At 59.3% G+C, this 18,934-nt stretch overlaps 1 protein-coding gene across 1 annotated transcript; it reads left to right on the forward strand.

Moving 5' to 3' along the window:
* The first annotated feature begins 1,561 nt into the window (after positions 1-1,561).
* WNT10A (Wnt family member 10A) lies at positions 1,562-18,007 on the forward strand. The gene is made up of 4 exons (XM_051623302.1): positions 1,562-1,620; positions 4,508-4,770; positions 12,574-12,950; positions 17,540-18,007. The coding sequence occupies exons 1-4, from the start codon at positions 1,562-1,564 to the stop codon at positions 18,005-18,007; spliced, it is 1,167 nt and encodes a 388-aa protein (XP_051479262.1).
* Positions 18,008-18,934: the final 927 nt, after the last annotated feature.

The following is an 18,934-nucleotide window of genomic DNA, read 5'->3' on the forward strand; positions in this document are numbered from 1 at the left end:
ACATACTCACCTCACACCCCATGTACACTCACCCTCACCACTCACATGTTCTCCATGCTCCATGCATGCCCACCCCAGCATGCACACTCACCCCCACTATGTGCAATCCATGGACCATGTACACTCACTTATGCCATGCAAAATCACCCCACACCCTGTGCAATCACCCGCCCTTTGAGCACCCTCACGCTGTGCACATTCACCCACACCTTGAGTATGCTTATCCCATTCTGTGCACACTTACCCGTGTTGTGCACACTCACCCCATACCCTATGCACACTCCTCCACTCCCCCCATGCCCACAGCAGCCTGCCCCCATGCATGCCCTGTGCACACTCCCGCACACTGCACACTCCCCAGGTCCCTGTGGATATTCTCCCACTTCACGCACACCCACTGCACACCCCACGCAGCCCCCTACACTTACCCTCAGGTCACGCAGACTCACCCCTCACCACTCAATCCCCACACCGCACATGCTCGCCCCACGCCAGGCGTTCCCTCCCCCTGCCATGCACACTTACCCTACTCCCTGTGCACACTCCTCCAGGCTGTGCACACCCACCACAGGCGCTTCTCCACGCTGTACACGCTTACCCCACGCACCGTGCACACTCCCCCTACTCCCCCGTGCCCACTGCTTGTGCCCACTGCCCACGCCTTGCACACTCCCCCACACCACACACAGCCCCTCTACTCCCCGTGCCCACTCCCCACGCTGTGCTCACTCCACGTCGCGCCCCCCACTCCCTGCGCCCACTCCCCGCCGGCCGTGCTCGCTCCCCCCGAGGCCGCCGCTGGCCCCCCCGCCGCCCGCTCCCTCCCCGGCAGGCTGCGTGCGACACGGCGGCTCCCCGCCCCGCTGCCACCCTCTGCCCCGTCCTTCCCCCGCGGGCTCCTGTCTGGACGTGTCGGGACTCGGGCTCCGGGCGCTGAGTAATGCTCGGCGCAGCGCGATCCCAGGCAGAGCCACCGCCGCCGCCGCTCCGCGCCCAGCGCTCCCGGGGCGCTCCGGCCGCGACCCTGCCCGCTCCGCCGGCGGCCCGGCGACACCGGCGGCGAGGGGCGGCGGGGGGGCCGCGGCTCCCCATGTGCCTGCGGGCCCCGCGGGAGCCGCAGCACCGCTCGCCCGGCGAGCCCTGCCCACGCCCGCCGCGGCCCCGGAGCCCCGGGGCGCCCTGGGGAGCTGCGGGGGAGCGCGCCCCGAGGGCCGAGGGCCCCCCCGGCCCCCCGGCGCGTCCCGCCATGGGGGGCTGAGCCGGGGGGCTGAGCGCGGCGGAGAGGCGGAGGGCAGGGCGGGGGGCGAGCAGCCCTCGCCGGGCTCGGCGGGCGCCGGGGCGGCGGGAGGCGGGGGGGGGCATCCCGAGAGGATGGCAGAGCCGCCCCGGCGAGCCGAGCCCCAGCGCGCAGGGAGCCAGTGAGAGGGAGGAGAGGGGAAAACACAAACAAGCAAACAACCCACAACAAACAAAGCGGGCAGAGAGCAGCGCCGAGCCCCGCCGCCCCTGCCCCAAAGGCGCCCGCCCGCCCGCAGCCCGCACAGCCGCTGCCCCAGCGAAGATGCGCCCGGCCCTGGCCCACGGACTCTGCTCGCTGCTGCTCAGCCTCTGGGTACCCAGGTAGGAGCTGCCCCCTCGGCCCCGCCGCCGCTGCCGCCGCTGAGCGCCCCGGCCCCGCGGGGAGGGCGCCGAGAAGCCGCCGCGCCCAGCCCCGCGCCGGGGCGGGCTGCCCAGGGTGCTCCGAGGGGGTCCTGCCGCCCCAGCCGGGCTCCGCACGGCTGCAGACCCCCGTTCAGGGCGCTGTCAAGGCGGCCGCTCCCCCTCCGTCTTCCCCCCCTGTCCTGGCGGAGCGCAGGCGGGATGCGCGGCTTCCCCTGCTCCGGGAGGTTGTCCCCTCTCCCCGCCCGCCGCCGCCTCCCCAGCGCTCCCTCTGCCTGCCTCAGTTTCCCCGCTCTCCCTAGGCGGAGAACGGGCCTCGCTGCCGGGGTGTACCGCGGAGGCCAGGGGGGATGCCGGCGGGGATGCCACTATCCTGGGGGACGTTGCCCACGGGATGGGTGCCTTTGGGCTTCGGACCACAGGGGCGCGCACCGAGGCGGCGGATCCACCTGCATCCCCTCACCGGCTCCAACGATCCCCAAAACGAGGGGGGTAAGAGGGGGCCGCCTGCCGTCCACAAAAAAAGCCCCCCAACACTCACCACCCCTGTTTGGCTCCGTCTCCCCTGGGTCCCTGGAAGCTCCCCTCTGCCGGCTCCCAAATCTATGCGCTGTAGGCAGCCAGGGGTTAACCCTGGTGCTGGTATGAGTAGGGGGGGTGTCCCCCGCCCTTCCCCCAGCCCCTTTAAATATAATTTGTTAACGTTGGGACTCGTATTAATTAAAGCAGCAGCCGCTGCAGCCTGTGACCTGGGGGCTTGTCACCGTGAAATCAAGTTTAAATCCAGATTTCAAGGGGGAAGAGAGCTGGGGGGAGCACTATGTCCTCCTAGGGAGGGTGACAGTGACAGTTCCTTGACGGTCCCTGGCTCCCCTGAGCCCTGGGTGGAGCAAGAGGCAGAAGGACCTGCCCTCTGCTCTCTGGGGTCCTAGACAAGGGCCTCTGCCTCAGTTTCCCTTCTATGAGGTGGGGAGAAGGGCCATAACTGCCTCCTCCTGGGATGCCCTGGGAGAAAGTGGAAAGTGCTGTGGCTGCCTCACGACAGGCAGGGGACAAAAGGGAAACTGCGACTGTCCCAGCAGTGCTTGGGGCAGGAGCTGCTGGGTTTGGGGATGATGGTAGCTGCAGACCTGCTTCTTGTCCCCTCTCAGCCACGGCTTTTTTCGACAGTGTGAATAAGCTCAGGAGCTGGGCAGACTATTCTCCTCCTCCTGAGGCTTTGGAGAGATGTGCCCTTTTTCGTTCTGCATCTCTCCATTTCCCCCACCCCCACCCCACCAACTCTCCGTATTGGAGTCACCGTGGGTTTGCACTGGGGCAGACCCACACATCACCTGTCAAGTGGTGGGGTGGGTATAAATACCCTTGGAAAGCTGGAGAAAGCAGCAACCTGATTGACAGCTCCCCCTCCCCCCTGAGCAGGCTGTAATTCAGCAGGGACCCTGGGGCTGAGCCCTTCCTCCAGAGCTGGGTGAGCACTGAGCTGGGGAAGTCAGTCCCTGGTTCCTGAGAGCTGCTTCTGCCCGTGCATCTGCACCAGGCTCACAGGATTTGGGGTGTGGAGGGATAGTAAACCTTCTCCCCAAGAGCTGGCTGTGCTGTAAGGCAGTTGCAGTCCTTTCTCCAGCATCCTCCTCCAGGTCTGATTTCTGTAATCAAGGTTCAAAAGGCTCCAGCTCCTGCTCCTCCCAGAGACCCAGCTCTTGCCCATTCTGTGAAAGAGGGAACCCTACCTGGAGAGAGCTCTCAGCAGGGACTGAGATCCTGAGCAAGGAGTGGGGCAGTTATAAGCCCTTTATGGACCCTCTGCAAGCTGCAGGATGCTCCTGGGCATCATGCTGCAAGCTGCTCGCTTTGCAGGTCCTCTTCTTGAACATTGTGAATCCCAGGATCCTTCAAGCCATTCCCTGGAGCTGAGCAGACAGTTCCTCCCCTTCCAACTCCCTTTCTGCATCTGTCCATCCTGTGTACCACTGTCTTAGCTGCAGGCACGTCTCTCTTGTTGTGCTTTGCCCATCTCCCCACACTCCATCTACCTCCCTGTTTCCACAGGCAGCACCTCTACTTTTATTAGCACTTGCAGCCCATGCCTCCCCTTACACCCATCCAGCTGCTGGTCTCTGTGCTTCTGTGGTGACAGGCACCAAGTCGGTGGGGCTGGGATGTGACAGTGGATTTGGGATTGTTGCTGGGAGCTTGAGGGTGTTTGCTAGGGTGCTTGGCTCTGAATGTCCCAGCAGAGATGGCATGTAAAAGCTGGTCCCTCTAGTTACCTCCCTTGTGAGGACCAGTGGTGTCAGAGGGACATAGGAGATGAAGGGAGGGGATCAGCCAGCAAACAGGGACCAGCAGCTGGACCTGGGATGGGTCTCCTGCTCCAGGGTCTCTAGATTCTCCCAGGGGGAGACCCGAGAGTCTGCACTGCGTGGCTGGAGCTGAAGAGCCCCAGAGGATCATGCAGAAGGAGTGGCAGCCCTGGGAGATTCTGCCCTGCTGCCGGTCACAGGCTGCCAGGATGTCCAGGCTGTGCCAACACGGCTGGAGAGGACTGAGGCCCCAGTGCTGCTAGAGCATCTCTGCCTGGCTGAGCTTGTCATTGTGCCCAGGGATAGGGAGGAGAGGGGCACTTCTGGCCCTGGGACCACTAGCCTTTGTAGCTGATCCTTTCCTCTGCCCCTCACCTTTTCTCCTCCTTTCCAATCCCAGCCTACCCTGCTGTGTGACCCTTGCAGGCAGTGGGCACAGTCTAAGGAGAGGAGCATCTCCCCATCCCATGTGTTCCCACAAGGGAAGTGAGTGGTTGGTACGTTGCTTGCTTGGAAATCACAGGTTTCCCTTTCCCTCCCAGCTCCTGCTCCAATGAGATCCTGGGCCTGAAGCTGCCGTCGGAGCCAGTGCTGAACGCCAACACGGTGTGCCTGACCCTGCCGGGGCTGACGCGGCGGCAGCTGGAGGTGTGCGTGCGACACCCCGACGTCACCGCCTCGGCCATCCAGGGCATCCAGATCGCTATCCACGAGTGTCAGCACCAGTTCCGGGACCAGCGCTGGAACTGCTCCAGCCTTGAGACCAAGAACAAGATCCCCTACGAGAGCATCATCTTCAGCAGAGGTAAGGGCTGGATGGTCTCCTCCCTCTCCCTCTGCCCAGTCGCTGCTCTCAGGACCCCTCATGGGCTCCCCAGGCACCCCTACACAGGTCTTCCCTGGTCCAGGGGACCAGGCCAGCTCTTCAGCATCCCCATGGATGCAGACAGACAGAGCCTGAGAAACTTCAAGGTCTGCCAGACCAACCAGCACTGCATTGTGGCAGAGCTGGGCTCTTCTCCATACACCTTTGTACCTGTGCTGGCCCTTGGCCTGAGCTGCTCCACCCTGCCCAGCTGCTCCCCAGGCTCCTTCCAGGCCCCACTGCTTCCTGGCATCTTCTCCCCAGTGAAGTGTAGGCAGGTGTTTGGAGAAGTGCCATGGGTGTGCAGCACAGCTGGTGAGTCTGAAGGTGAATACTGTGCTCTGGGTTTTGGTTTGGTGGATGCAGTGAGCATTTTGGCTCATTCCTACTGTGGGGATGGTGTTTCAGTGCATCATGGTGAGCAGAAACACCCTTAGCTAATGGGACGTAGCTCTGTGAGCCCATCACCCTGGTGTCACGCCTTTCTGTTGGCTCCCCACTGCAGAGAGCTGAGGACTCTGTGTTTTGTGGGATCCTGGAGCATGGTGGCACAGAGGGTCAGGGAGACAGGCTGTCCTGGGAGCTCATTATCCCACAGAGTACCCACCTGTGCTTCTGAGAGAGCTCTCCTGGCCCTCCACAGTTTGCTGAGCCCCAGTGCGAGGATCTCATCTCCCTCACAAGTATGGTCAGCTCTGCATCTAGCAGAGCCTCCCAAGTTGGTACTCTCTCCCACAGGAGCAGACTCTGAGGGTGTAGGGGGGCTGCCCTGCACAGTACAGATCAGGGTTGTGACCTGATTGGACCTTCTGTAGGACTCGAATGTACCTTCTCACCTAAGTACCCTTCTTGCAGCCTGGGCCCTGGCACGCACCAAAGGTCGCATTGCCCCAGGCTGTGGGCAGGAGAGACCTATGTGTTGCTAGTGGCAGGCAGGCAGGTTGCAGAGGGAAGACAGGGTGCTGAGGTCAGGCAAGGTGCCCAGCAAACACATCACTTCTCCAGCTCCTGAGGAAGGAGAAGACTGTTAAAGATGCTGCTCACCTTCCCCCTTTGTTAGTGTCCTAGTCTGGTGCCCAGCAGAGAGGTGCCTCTGTCCCCCAGATATCCTTCTGCATCCTTGTGACATCTCTCCCTGGGACTGCGAGTAGAGTCTCACAGAGGAGAGGTTGGCAGCTTGAGACTTACATGCCTTCGCAGGAAGGGAGCAGAAGGAGCAACCAGACAGATGTAGCAGGTGGGGAGATGGCTGGAGAGGAGAGCACAGGAGTGTTTTCATGCCAGGAGGTTCCTCATGTCCAGGGCAGATGGGCAAAGCCTTACTGGAGGGGATGCTACCTTGGAGCACCTGTAGCACGAGGGCTGCAGTCCTGTCGTGGACCAGCTGTTGGTGCCTGGAGAAGTGCAGTGTCTCTTGCCTTCTGAACAGCACCCAGGTTAGGGCCTGGCAGGGAGGGTGGGGACCGTCAGCCCTGATAAGCATCGAGGTATTTCCAGGTCCTCTGAGGAATGTGGTTCACTTCTAGTCTCCTCAGGCGGCAGGAGACACTGACTTGCTGGCTCAAGTTGCTTACACACCCAGTCAAACTTCCCTGCTGCAGGACCCACCAGGCTGGGTGAGAAGTTCCAGCAGCAGGTAGCACTGACCTTCTGCATCCCTCCCTCAGCCCACCACGTCTGGTGGTAGCTGGTGACTTTCAGCTCTCTTGTCTCAGGTTCCACTGCAGCCCTTCCTGCTTTCAGGGCCACGACCATAGGTGCAGGAACTTTCACAGCCCCAGTCCTGAGCTCTTGGATATGGCTCAGCTCAGCTTCATAGAACCAGTGGCTTGCAATTCCCTGGGATGAAGATCCAGCACTGGGGAAGGATGGAGATAGGGCTGGTGCAGCAGAGCAAATGAGCACCTCGCAGAACTTCTCTTTTGGTAGTAGAAAGTGTGGGATGAGCCCCAAGCACCCAGGCCATCTCATGTAGTTTGCTCAGAGCTGTTCTGGTGTGGAGCAAGTCTTGAGGCTGGTGCCCTGGTCTGCTTTGAGCCCACTCATGTAGCTCAGTAGCAGAGCTGGAGCTCTGAGATCCACCTTGCAGTTTTTATGGACACAGCCATCAGAGCAGGGATGCTGGGTGCATATCCTGAGCCCCATGCTGGAGGAGAGATGAGTGGTGGAAGTGAGGGGTGCAAGCTCCCTGCAGCAGGAATTAATGCATCTCACCCCCAGGGACCAGGACTCTGCTCCACTCTCTTCCCCGTCCTTGCCATGCCCGTGAATGCAACGTGCTCGTAGGATCATTGTTTGTAACCCAAAGTGACAGACCCCTTTAATCTTTCATTCCTTTTCCCACTTCTTCTGCCATCAGTTCAGCCGTGCGTAAATCTCACTTTAAATTATTTGTAGCTGGTTTCTCCCTGCCGCTCTCCCTGCTTGCTCCGCTCCCCATCTCTGCCCCGCCTTCCTGCATCTCTCCCATGTTCCCCAGCCCGGGTATGAGCCATCCGGGATGCAGTGCTGGCGCTTGCCGGCCACCCATCCCACGTATCCACCTGCTCAGTACAGCCAGAGGGCTTTCACCAGGGGGATAGAGCAGGGGACAGTGGAAAACTAGTGCCTGTCTCCCCATTCCGCTGATCTGATCCCAGAAGTTTTAGTGCTAGCCCTGAGGAGCCAGGAAGGAGGAGGGAGGCTTCAAAGGAGGCAGGGCTGGGAATCTGGCAGGGCTTCTGGGCAGCATTGCTAAGTGACAGGGATCCTGAGAGCATCCTGGGCAGAGCACAGACCTGCTCTGGGGTGCAGGGTACAGTGGCTGCAAGGCACAAAAACAGGTTAGCAGAAGGTGAGCAGAGGGGGTGCCCAGGGATTTGTCACTCCTGCTCTCAAAAATCCTCTTTTTTTTTTTTTTTTTTTTTTTTTTTTTTCCAGACACCCTCATGAACTGTGGGTTTTTCTGGTTTTGTCTTTTGATCCTGTAGCCATGGGGTGTCCCTTGTACCCTTTGCTGAGCTTTCAGTGCCAGCTGCACCTCCATCCTCCTTGATCCATGTCCCCTCCATGTGCATCCAGGCTCAGCATTGCCATAGCAAAACCTTCTCCTGTCCTCCATGGCTCCTTGGCTGGCTGCCTGTGTCCTCTCCACTCTCCTGACCATTCTCTGGCACTTTCACCCCTGCCAGCACACTTCAGTCTTCTTTCTGTTTCCATCCCTCCCTGCCATCCCTCCCTCTCCCTCCAAGTGCCAGCACTGGTCCTCTCCTGGTCCCAGGGACATATGCAGGAAGATGGAGCAGAGAGGTGGAGGCAGGTGGTTGCATTTGCACCAGTAACTGAGACAGGTTCTCTGCCTTTGCAGCACAATAGGGTCCACCTTGCTGGAGAGGGTGGCCTGGTGTGTGGTCCCTCCAATAGCATCTGTGGGCTACTGGGCACTGTGTAGCTTGACTGGGCTGAACCATGCTTGGGTGCAGGCCTAAAAATTTAAGCTGTGGATGGTGGTGGCTCCTTAAGCCCTTGTCCTTGTCTGGTATGGTGCCAGCAGGGCTGGGACTGTCCATCTGCCAGGCAGGGCTGTCTGAGGTGTGCGGAGGGATCCCTCTTCCCTGACCATTCTCCTTTGCCCATCCCAACCCCATCAATATGGAGCTATGGAGCTCTGAAAGAAATGGAACCCCCACAGAGTGGCTACATGTTCCTGAAGGCCCCCGGGGGTGCATGGCTGTAGAGGACATGGGTCTGGAGTGCAGCATCCTGCTGTTCCTCCTGCAGCCTGTGGAGGGACGGGTGATGCTTGCATGCCCTGTACCCTCTTTAGAAAGTCTCACTGGTGCCCAGGGGTGGCAATGGCCAAACCTTGGTTTTGTATAGCAAGAAGGGGGGAACTCCCTGCAAGGCTGGAAATGCCAGGCTCTGGAGCACAGCCAGCTGCGAGGCAGAGCCTGGGGAGGCTTTGCCATGTGGGGAGGGAGGCAGGTGCTGTTTCAGCTGTCCAAGGAGGTGCAACTGAACTCAGAACCCCAGCACCCATCTCTGCAGAGCCCTAGCCAAGCTCCAGTGCCTTCAGACTGCAGTGCCTGGCCTTGCACAGTTGCAGCTGGGCTGCTGGCAGCGTTTTTGATGCCCCCAGGCAAGCCAAGGGCTTAGCCCACCTGGCCTTGAAGTGCATCTGCTTCAGATTCTCGGCTGCATCCCTGTGGGTGCCCCATCCTCTGGGCCTTTACCCAACCCGATGGTGGCAAGCAAGACCCTGGGGACAGTGCAGCATTCCAGGAGGTGCAGGGGGCTGAGCCCTGCTCCCTGCAGCCTGCAGAGCAGTGAGGGCCACTGGCTTTGGGACGCTGTGGGCTGACGGGGAGTGAGGGCTGTCCCCGGCACACTCAAGGAGGAGCAGGGAGGCAAGTTGGGATCTGCAGGGAGACGTTCATTGCCTGGCGGTGGGCCAGACCCTGGCAGGTTCACCTGCAGTTTAATTAGGGAGAGGGGAGGGAGCGGGGCTGGGGGAGAGGTGGCGTGTCGGGACTGGCCGTCTCCGCGGGCCTCGCAGGAGGTGGTGGGGGAAGCTCTCTGCCGTCTCACCAGCCATTGGGTCTGGGGTGACATGCTGCCAGCATTGTGGCAGCAGGGTGCTGCCTATGGAGGCTGAGCATCCCTGGGGTACCCTGAGGTGCTCCTGAACAAGGCTATCCTGCCAGCTTCCTCAATGCCACCCAGCTGGTGTGGTGCTGGGAAAGTGTTGCTGCTTGGGTGTGATGGTGAGCCATGAGATGATGGCCATGAGTCCAGCTGTTCCTACCCCAGCAGACTATGGAGCCCTCAGCCTGAGCCAGGTCTGTTGCCTTCATCCTGCATCCGTATGAGAGATGGAGAAACTGCAGCATCCGTGGCAGAGCCAGTGCCAGCTGGGACTTGGGGTCCTGTTGAATGATGCTCCTTTTCCTGAGTGCACCCTGACAGGGAAAATTTTCCTCAGTTAAAAAAGCTGCTTTGGTATCTGACCTCAGGCCAAGATTTCACATCCATTCTCCATGCCCAGCACAGTACTTTAAGTACATGGCAGGCTGGATGCCAGCAGTGGTGTCCTCCATTCCCTCTTCCTTGCAGGATGCAATACTTCCCCTCATACCTCCCACAGCTACAACCTCTTCTGCGATCTCTGGAGGGATCTGGTGACTCACACATCACCGCTGAGGTCTTAGGGGGCTGGGGCAGCTGGAGAACCTCCCTCTGAAAGGGCTGGCTGCTGCATGCTGCGCTGTGCTGCGGTTCCTGGAAGCTCCCACCCTTGCCGAGCCCATGAGGCCAGTGGTTGTCGCCTCCAGCCATGTTGCTCGCTGCTCTGCTGCAATCCTCTGGGCTCTGGTGTAGCTGGGGTAGAGTAAGGAATGTAAACTGAACCTCCAAGCAGAACCTCGCTGGCATGGCTGCTACGGTCCCAGCTCTGCCCTGTCCCCTCCTCCCCATTGCTCATAGTTTCCCAAGAGAGGAGAATGCAGGGAGGAGCAGCAGAGCCAGGCAGAGCGATACTGAGTAGGAAAATGACCACAGTGAGAAGGGGACAAGACTCCCAGAGCACTGCGATGTCAAGTCCTGGGAGCTAGACCATTTCCTGCCTGCAGCCTGGGGGATGAGAGCTCCAGGGACAAGGACCTGTGCCTCAACCGTCAGCTTGTGTGTGGCTGGAGAACAGCAGAGGAATGAGGAGAGCTGGGGCCTGACCCCAGGGGTTTCCCAACCTTGGAGGGCACCGAACAAACCTGGCCTCTTTACTTGTAAGGAGACGGGCTTCCTAGACAAATTGGGTGGGGTAGAGTTTCTGTCTGGGCTCCAGAAGGGATCTTAAGGAGATGCCACATGGGAAATTACTTGTTAAGCTGGAGAAATGTGTGAGAAAGAGGCTAACGGAAAGGCAGGGCCAAGAGGAGGGTGTCATGGCAGGCGGAGGGTTTGCTGCCACTGTCCCCGGGTACTGGCTGTGCAAAGTGCCAGGGATGCCAAGCGAGGTGGCAGCGCCAAGTCCCTGCTCCTGGGCTGTGCCCGAGTTTGCCTCATGAAGGGCTGGAGATCGTCCAGATTTTGGGGATGAAGAACTGATACGGGGAGGATTTGGGGATCCTGGAGAGCTTCCTGTGCTGGTTCTCCATCCTGCATCACTCACTTGGGGGCTGAAGTTCCCCAGACTCAGGCTGCCCTGCTCTAGCAGCGAAGTGGGTGTGTTGCAGCGCTGCCTGCCAGCGCGCTCCCTGGGGAGGCTGCACAGCGTACGCACCAGCAGCCCCATTACCTGCCTGCTGAAAAATGTTGTTCAACTTGTGCATGGAAAAAGAGGCAGGCTGAGAGCAAGCTTGTCCCACACCGAGGGGAAGCTGGGAGAGGCTCCCACTGGCTTTTAAGCAGCGCCTTGTTAATTTTTTAAATGCACCAGGGTCAAATTAACACACAAAAGAGCAGCATGACTTTAAACGCAGGTTTCCGAGCCGCGTTTCATTTCCTTTTAATAAGATCATAGCGTTTGCTCAGCGGGCGGCACGAACCACCAAGGAGACATGCGTGATGGGGAACATCGCCCAGGACGGGTGACAGCGGCGGGGAGCAGCTGTACCCTCACCTCTTGTGACTCCACGGAGCAGGGAGCTGGTGGATCCATGCCTGGGATCTGTGCTTTGCAGTGCTCACTCAAGCCCCCCATTCGATGACATGGATCTACTGGAGAAAACACCCCAAATCCTCTCATCTGTTCAGCTGTAGCAAAGCCAGGACTGATCAAGCTGTTCTTCTCCAAAGGAGAGAGGGAGGCTGGAGAACTCCAGCTATTTATTTATTCACGTGTGAAGCCACGGCACAAAATCTGGCTCTCCCTCCCCTCCTCATGTTGGAGCCGGTCACTGTGCACTGAAGCAAAGGATACTGCTGGCTCCCTGCTTGGCCAGGGAACCACAGATAAAAACATTACTTTGTGTTTTACATAGAATTTCCCAGGTAGGGGAGGCTCCTCACCCAGCTGCAGCAAAGCCAAAGCCGCCCTTGGGCAGCCCCAGCTTGCAGCCCCAGAGAGCCCCCACCACAGGACCTGTCCTTGTCCCTGTCCACCCCATCCCCACTTGGTGACGCCCTTGCTTCCCAGCGTTTAATGACAACCAGCTGCTGGCCCTGGCCCTGCGGTGTGGTCACGGCATTTTCTAACTAACCAGGGATGCTTGATTTTTCCAGCACAGCATCACATTTAGAGCTTCTTGTGGGAGCTGGTGGGGGTCGGGGAGGGAAGGGGCAGATGGGTGGGGCTGGACAGGCAGTGCTACCTGCTCCTGTTAGTACCTGATCCTGCACCCTGGGCAAGCAGATATGGCCCATTCCTCAGCAGAAGTATTCCTCAGCTGGTGTTATATTTAATCGAAACTCTGAGTGGAGGGGAGGAGGAGATACTGCCTTTGCCATTGGACTCATAATGCTGATGGCTGAGAAATGCTATAGTGGCATCTCCCAGGGCAATGCGAGAGCAGGAGGATGGTGGGAGCTGGGGTCCCAGCCAGGGCAGGGCTGATCTTCAGGGCAGCAATGTGTCCTGGTGGGGATGGGGCTGGAGAGCACCAAGTGGCGATTCGCTCGTTGGTTACAGTGGGAGCTGGTGCATCAGAACCAGGCAGGGCACAAGCACAGCCTCCAGCTCCCTACACCCCAGCGTGATGCTGGGCTCAACCAACACCCCATGGGGGTGACACCGCCCAGGCTGAGACCCTCTCCTTCCTTCCTCCGCAGGCTTTCGGGAGAGCGCCTTCGCCTACGCCATCGCGGCGGCCGGGGTGGTGCACGCCGTGTCCAACGCCTGCGCCCTGGGCAAGCTGCAGGCCTGCGGCTGCGACCAGAAGCGCCGGGGCGACGAGGAGGCTTTTCGGCGGAAGCTGCATCGTCTCCAGCTGGAGGCCATGAACCGTGGCAAAGGCATGGTGCATGGGGTGCACATGGAGCACATGCCGGCCGAGACTCCCGGTCTGCAGGACTCCTGGGAATGGGGAGGGTGCAGCCCCGATGTGGACTATGGGGAGAAGTTTTCCAAGGATTTCCTCGATTCCCGGGAAACCTACAGGGACATCCATTCACGCATGAGGCTGCACAACAACCGTGTGGGCCGGCAGGTGAGCAGGGCACTGGGATGGGGTGCAGGTTGATGGTGACTGGGACAGGGTCCTTGGGACATGCATGGGAGGGCTGGAAGTGGCTCATGCTGGCTGCCATGGAACATGTGGGAGAGGCTGGGATTGTCCCCAAGGCACTCCTTTTCCCCAGTTTTTCTCAGAGCAAGAGCAGTGGTGCAGCCCTGCTCCTGAGCCTCTCTGCTGGGGAGGTCACTTCTGAGCACCTCTGCTGTCCCCCTGCCAAGGGACACTTCCCAAGGCCACTGTCAACTGCCTGTGCTGCATCAGTGCTATGTGGGTGGCACAGCAATGTGTCCAGCTCCTGCCTCTTAGGGACTGGGTGAACTGGTGTCAGACAGAAGCAGCGGGATGGAGCTGTGGACAGGGAAAAGATGATCATTAGCACCATGGGGACAGAGCACAGGCTCTACAGCTCTGCCGCATGAGAGGAACATGGTGCCCTGAGAAGGACAATATGAGCAGGGCTGAGCCAGACAGTGAGTGCTTATGCCAGCTGGGAAGTGCAGCATCCTCTTGGGATCAGAGGTGACAGGCCAAGGGGGTGCTGGAGCCTGTCCAGGCAAGCAGGGCAGCCTCCCCACCAGTTTTATGATGTCAGGTCTCCTTAAAGGTGCTAATTAGTAGCTCGCTCTGTCTAGAAGCTGGTGTTTAAAAGCAGCCTGACATCGGAGACAAGCCACACACGGGCAGAAGGGGCTGGGACAACAGCTGCCTTTCTTTGCCTGGCTTTGCTCCCAGCAGGTGCCAGGGACTCTCCACCCCATGGATCCAGCAGGACATTTGTCACGATGACCCTATCCAAATGCTGCCAGGGCAGTGCAGTGGTGGAGGTGTAGTGGTTGTGGGAATAAGTAATTAAAGATCAGAATTCCACAGGGAGTGTTTCCCTGGGATGGCTCAGACATGCTTTGAGCATGCTTAAAGCCAGCTGTGAGATGGGGACGCTGCAGAGCAGGACCTTGATGTGTGCCCTTCCCTGGTGCTGGACCTGAGCTCTACTGCCCCAAAAAGCTGTCCCAGATTGGCCAAGCTGTAAATGCCTGGGGAAAGCCAGAGGTTTTTGCTTGTTTGGCTTTGTTTGCTTGTGTGTGGTGAAGGCTCGCTCAGCATTAGGCAGCTAAATCCTCTGCAGGCTGCTCTGCCCCAAACCAGGAAAGACCTCCCATCCAAATTCTAGCTGCAAGGGCTCATTGTGGCTCACCTCCAGCTTTGCATGCCCCAAACCTCTGGGATTCTTGGCAGTGCTTAGAAATTTGTATTGTCCATTTCCCAAGGGAAGCCCCACAGCTCCCTGCAGGAGGAGGGGAAGGTGAGAAAGGAATATTTGTATGAAGGAAATGTCACCATGCGATACCTGTGGGTTCTGGCAACAGCAAAAATGTCAGGGTTCTGCTTGTCCCCGGGAGCAGGCAGGCATGGGACTGGCAATGTCAGCATGTCAGCTCTGGGTGGCTTCAGAGACTAGGATTGAACAGATGGAGGAAGCGTAGGAGCTGGAAGCAGAGGCAGAGGAGGACCAAAGGGATAAGGCAGAGGATGGTACCAGTGCAGGTGGGGAAGCAATGGCTAGATGGGCTGCCCAGCTCAGGAACCCTGTTGAGATGAGGGTGTGAGCCTGTGTGCAGGTTGGGTTTTGATGGTTCTGGGTGCCATGCATTGGAGCAAGAAGATAATGCTGTGCCTGCTCTGTGCCTGTGGTGCATTGCTTGTTGCTGGGTTTGGATCTGGCCATCCACATTGCCTGGGGATGGGTTCTTCAGCTCCCTGGCTACTCTTTTAGCAAAGCCATGGATCCCACACCCACCCAAGCCCTCTTCACTCCTACTACCCTCTTTCTGCTGTAATAAGGAACAATCCGCTGGGATTTCCCAGGAAAGGAGTGGTCATGCTGGATGCAGCAGCTCTGTGGTCATCCATTCCAAGTCCTGAAGCTTGAGTCCCTTGAGCAAAGCAGTGATGTGGGCATGCACACCATGTGCCATCCCTGTCCATGGACCAAGCATCTGCAACACTCAGGGCTCTCCAGCACCTACCTCACTGATGCTGGGCAGTGTATCTCAAGGGTACTCTGCTGATGGGCAAGCCTGGGTCCCAGCTCAGCCCATGCAATGCTGAGAGGGGGTGACAATGGCACCAATGTTCACAGCCAGGGACAAAAAAATGTGGGTTTCTGTAGTGTAGTGGTTATCACATTTGCCTGACACGTGGCAGGTCCTTGGTTTGAAACCAAGCAGAAACACTCTGATTTTTTCCCTCTCTTGCATCCAGCTATGAGGCTGGAAAGGGGGATACAGCAGCAGGGGATGCACAGCATCCTCTGATAGCAGTAGTGGTCACCTTGGTCTTCAGTTGGGTGTCCTGCATCCCTGGGAGGGAGCAAGTTCCCCATTGAGGAGCAGCAGGAGCATGCAAGAGGCTTTGCAAGGCCTCCTAACCTGCCAGATCAGAGAGCAGAAGAGGATGAAAGGCAGCCAGGAACTACCCATTACCCTCACAACAAAGAGCTATGATAAAGCTCTTATGAGCATGTTTGGGAGGAGCTGGGAATGTGCAAAAGAAAGCACCACAAGTCCAGGCATGTGCTGAACCTGGGTGTCGGTGGGATGGGGGAAGGACGTGGCCGGATAGGGGTGTGTGGAGATCTGATGGCAAAAGCATGGGGCAGAGGCTCAAATGGGTTCTTCTCAGGGTCCTGTCCCCTCTGCGCTGCCCTTGCAGGAGGGAGAACAAGCTGTCCCTGTGCAGAGATGGATGGGTGCTGTGGTGCTGGGGCTTGGGATGCTCAGCAGTGATGGCTTGAGTGATGGAGATGGCACACAGCCATTGCCTTCTCCAGCCCCTGCTGTGACCAGCTGCTGCCACAAATGAGCCCTTGTCCAGTTGTGACACTGCTGTCTCCTCCATCCCTGTGGTCACCATCCCAGCCACAGCACTATATGCAGATTTTCCCTGGTACACCCAAGGGAGCAGTGAGGGAATGTGGGAAAGGATTGGGTCCCAGTGCCAGCATGTTCCCGTGGATGATGGCAAGGACAGTGGCAAGCAGCCAGTGTTCCCAGCTGGCACACCCAGGGCATGGCAAAGAGGCCGGCCAGCTCATTACCTGCAAGGAGGAGGCTGTTCCCAGCAGGAGACAGGACTCTCAGCAGGATGAAAGCCAGACTCCAGCCCAGCCCATCCCTCTCTGCCATGTGCCCCAAGCTCCAGGCGTGTTTCCCTGACCTGCCTTCATTACCATAACTGCTTAGCAACAGGGAGATTTACTCAAAAACAAGAAAACAAGGAGTAAAAACTACCCACTCCTACCAAAACAAAGCACTCCTTGCACATGAGTCCCTCTCAGGGAGAAAGCAGGAAGGAGCAGAGTGTGTCAGGCATAATGCTGGGTAGTTGGGCAGGGCTGGTGTCATGGGATGAGACCTCATGCAGGGCCACATGCCCCCTGGCCTCCCTCTGAGCACTGGAGCATGGCCTGGGATGGGGAGGATCAGTCTTTGCAAGCCCCAGCCTGGCTCCTGAAGGAGCTTGGGCATCCCCATGGGAAGGGGATTTGCAGGGGCATGTGACCCAGCAGGGAATCCCTGTTGGGACAGAGCAGAGGGTGGTATAAACTGCCTCTTTCCAAGTTTTGCAGGGATGGTGCGGCCACTCTGCTCCCCTGGAGGTTGCTTAGTATGAACCCTTTCCCTTGGCAGCATTCCTTGTAGGGACGGGAGACCTAGGGGCACCCCAGCATGCAGCCTGGGAGCTCAGCAGCACCAGCCAGGGAACCCAAGGTCCTCCTTGCCCCAGCACTGGCCTCTGGCCCCTGCACAAGCCACTGTCTCGGCCAGTCCAAGTGACAGCCACAGCCCAGCCCATGCACCCTGTCCCTCATGGGGGGTGGACGTGTGGCAGCGGCCTCACTGTGGCCTCCCCAGACCACAAGTCAGGGCTGTGAGCATCCCTCTGATCCCTGAAGTGCTGCCTCCAGCCCCCGGCACTGTGCCCAGGGCTCCCGCAAGGAAGCAGGCAAGAGTTGAAAGCAGAACTGCTCCTGGGACTCCCACAACTGGGCTGTTATGAGAGGAAAGCTGTGGGAAGGGGAAAGCATCCTTCCCACTGCCTGCTTGCAGTGCTAATGACCCGTGAGGTGCTTTGGGGGAGCCCTGCACTGGGGGGGGGGTCCCAGCAGGGCTGCAAAGATGCAGCCATGTTGGCTTTTGACTGGGGTCTGTGTTCAGGTTGGTGTTGCTGGAGCCGAGCAACAGTGGAAGGTGAGATCCAGCCTCCTTCTCCTCCTTGTGGTCAGGCAGCTCACCTTCTCCTTTAGGTGCTGATCCCTTGCTGGAGTGTAAGCCAGTTGGTACTGCCAGGATGGGAAGCGGCAGGATGTGGGACATAGGTGACACTGGGCACAGCAACAGGATGCAGCCTGCCTGGCTTTGCACTTCTAGGGCTCTGATTACTGCTCGTGCCAGCGCTAGGTGTTCCCATAATGCCAACCCACCCAGAGCTCCATGATGGCTTCTCCAGACCCCAGAAAACGTCTCCTCCATGCTAAACCCTGTCCTTCCCTCCCCACCCAGGTGGTGATGGACAACATGAGGAGGAAGTGCAAATGCCACGGCACCTCAGGGAGCTGCCAGCTGAAGACTTGCTGGCAGGTGACGCCCGAGTTTCGCCTGGTGGGGTCCCTGCTGAAGGACCGCTTCTACGGGGCCACCCTCATCCGGCCCCACAACCGCAACGCCGGGCAGCTGGAGCCGGGCCACGCTCGGCATCGCCGCCGGGCTGGCATCAGCGAGCTGGTTTACTTTGAGAAGTCGCCAGACTTCTGCGAGCGGGAACCAGCCTTGGACTCCTTGGGCACCCAAGGGCGCCTGTGCAACAAGACCAGCCCAGGCATGGACAACTGTGAGAGCCTGTGCTGCGGCCGCGGGCACAACATCCTGCGGCAGACGCGCAGCGAGCGCTGCAACTGCAAGTTCCACTGGTGCTGCTTCGTGGCCTGCGAGGAGTGTCGCATCACCGAGTGGGTCAGCGTCTGCAAGTAGCTGGGCAGGGATGGGTGCCCACCCCAAGGTGCCAGGGACAAGTATGCCTTGCCTGCCGAGGGGGGGAGGGAGATGGGGATCGGCGCTGGGAGGGGGAGATGGAGCCACGGTACCCGCTTTCCTCCGCTCCGAGGGGAGCGGGAGAGGAGATGCTCAGCACCCTCTGAAATCAGCACTTTGTTGTCACCCAGGGAGGGCAGGGCTGCCTGCTGCCCACCCGGCCCCGCACCAGAGCACCAAGGCTCCCAGCCCCGGGAGCGCACGGCCATGCTGTACAGACTGCCGACACCAGCACCGCTCGGGGGGCGGAGGGTGGGCACGGGGATGGGGGAGCACCCGCTGGCACCCAGCGGGACAGGGCAGGGTGGGGTGGGGGACAGCAGGGCATGGGGAGCCCAGGGTGGGAGGGGAGGGGACACACGCATATCGGCTCTGTGCACAGGTTCCTCCAGCCACATGCGAGGCTGTGCTCTGAACGGGATGGGGACGGAGCATCCCATGGGATAGAGAGGGGGCACAGCTCCCCGGGCTGGGGCTCACCTCTGCCAGGGCAGGCCTTGGGCCAGCTTGGACTGCAGCGTCATGGCTGGAGGGGAGGGTGCCCAGGGCCGTGCTGTGTGTGCCTGTGTTATTGTATGGTAAGTTATTTTCTGATTGTGAATAAAAGTGGATTGGAGACAGCACTCAGTATTTTGGGATGCATCACCCTGCTCTTCCTGCTGCCTGGGGCTCTCTGCTTCTGCAGGGTGTCAGAAGGATGATGGGGGACCCCTGGTACTGCCTACTTGGTGCTCTGCTGTCATCTCATAATAACAGCCCTAGGAACTGTTTGAAGACAGGCAGGAGGTGCGAACCACCCAAGGGCACCCCAAACCTTTGCAACATGGCTGGTGGGAGGCTGGGGGCCTCCTGGAGAGGGATGGTCAG

This window comes from Apus apus, chromosome 6 (assembly GCF_020740795.1).
Source record: "Apus apus isolate bApuApu2 chromosome 6, bApuApu2.pri.cur, whole genome shotgun sequence".
NCBI classification, from domain to species: domain Eukaryota; kingdom Metazoa; phylum Chordata; class Aves; order Apodiformes; family Apodidae; genus Apus; species Apus apus.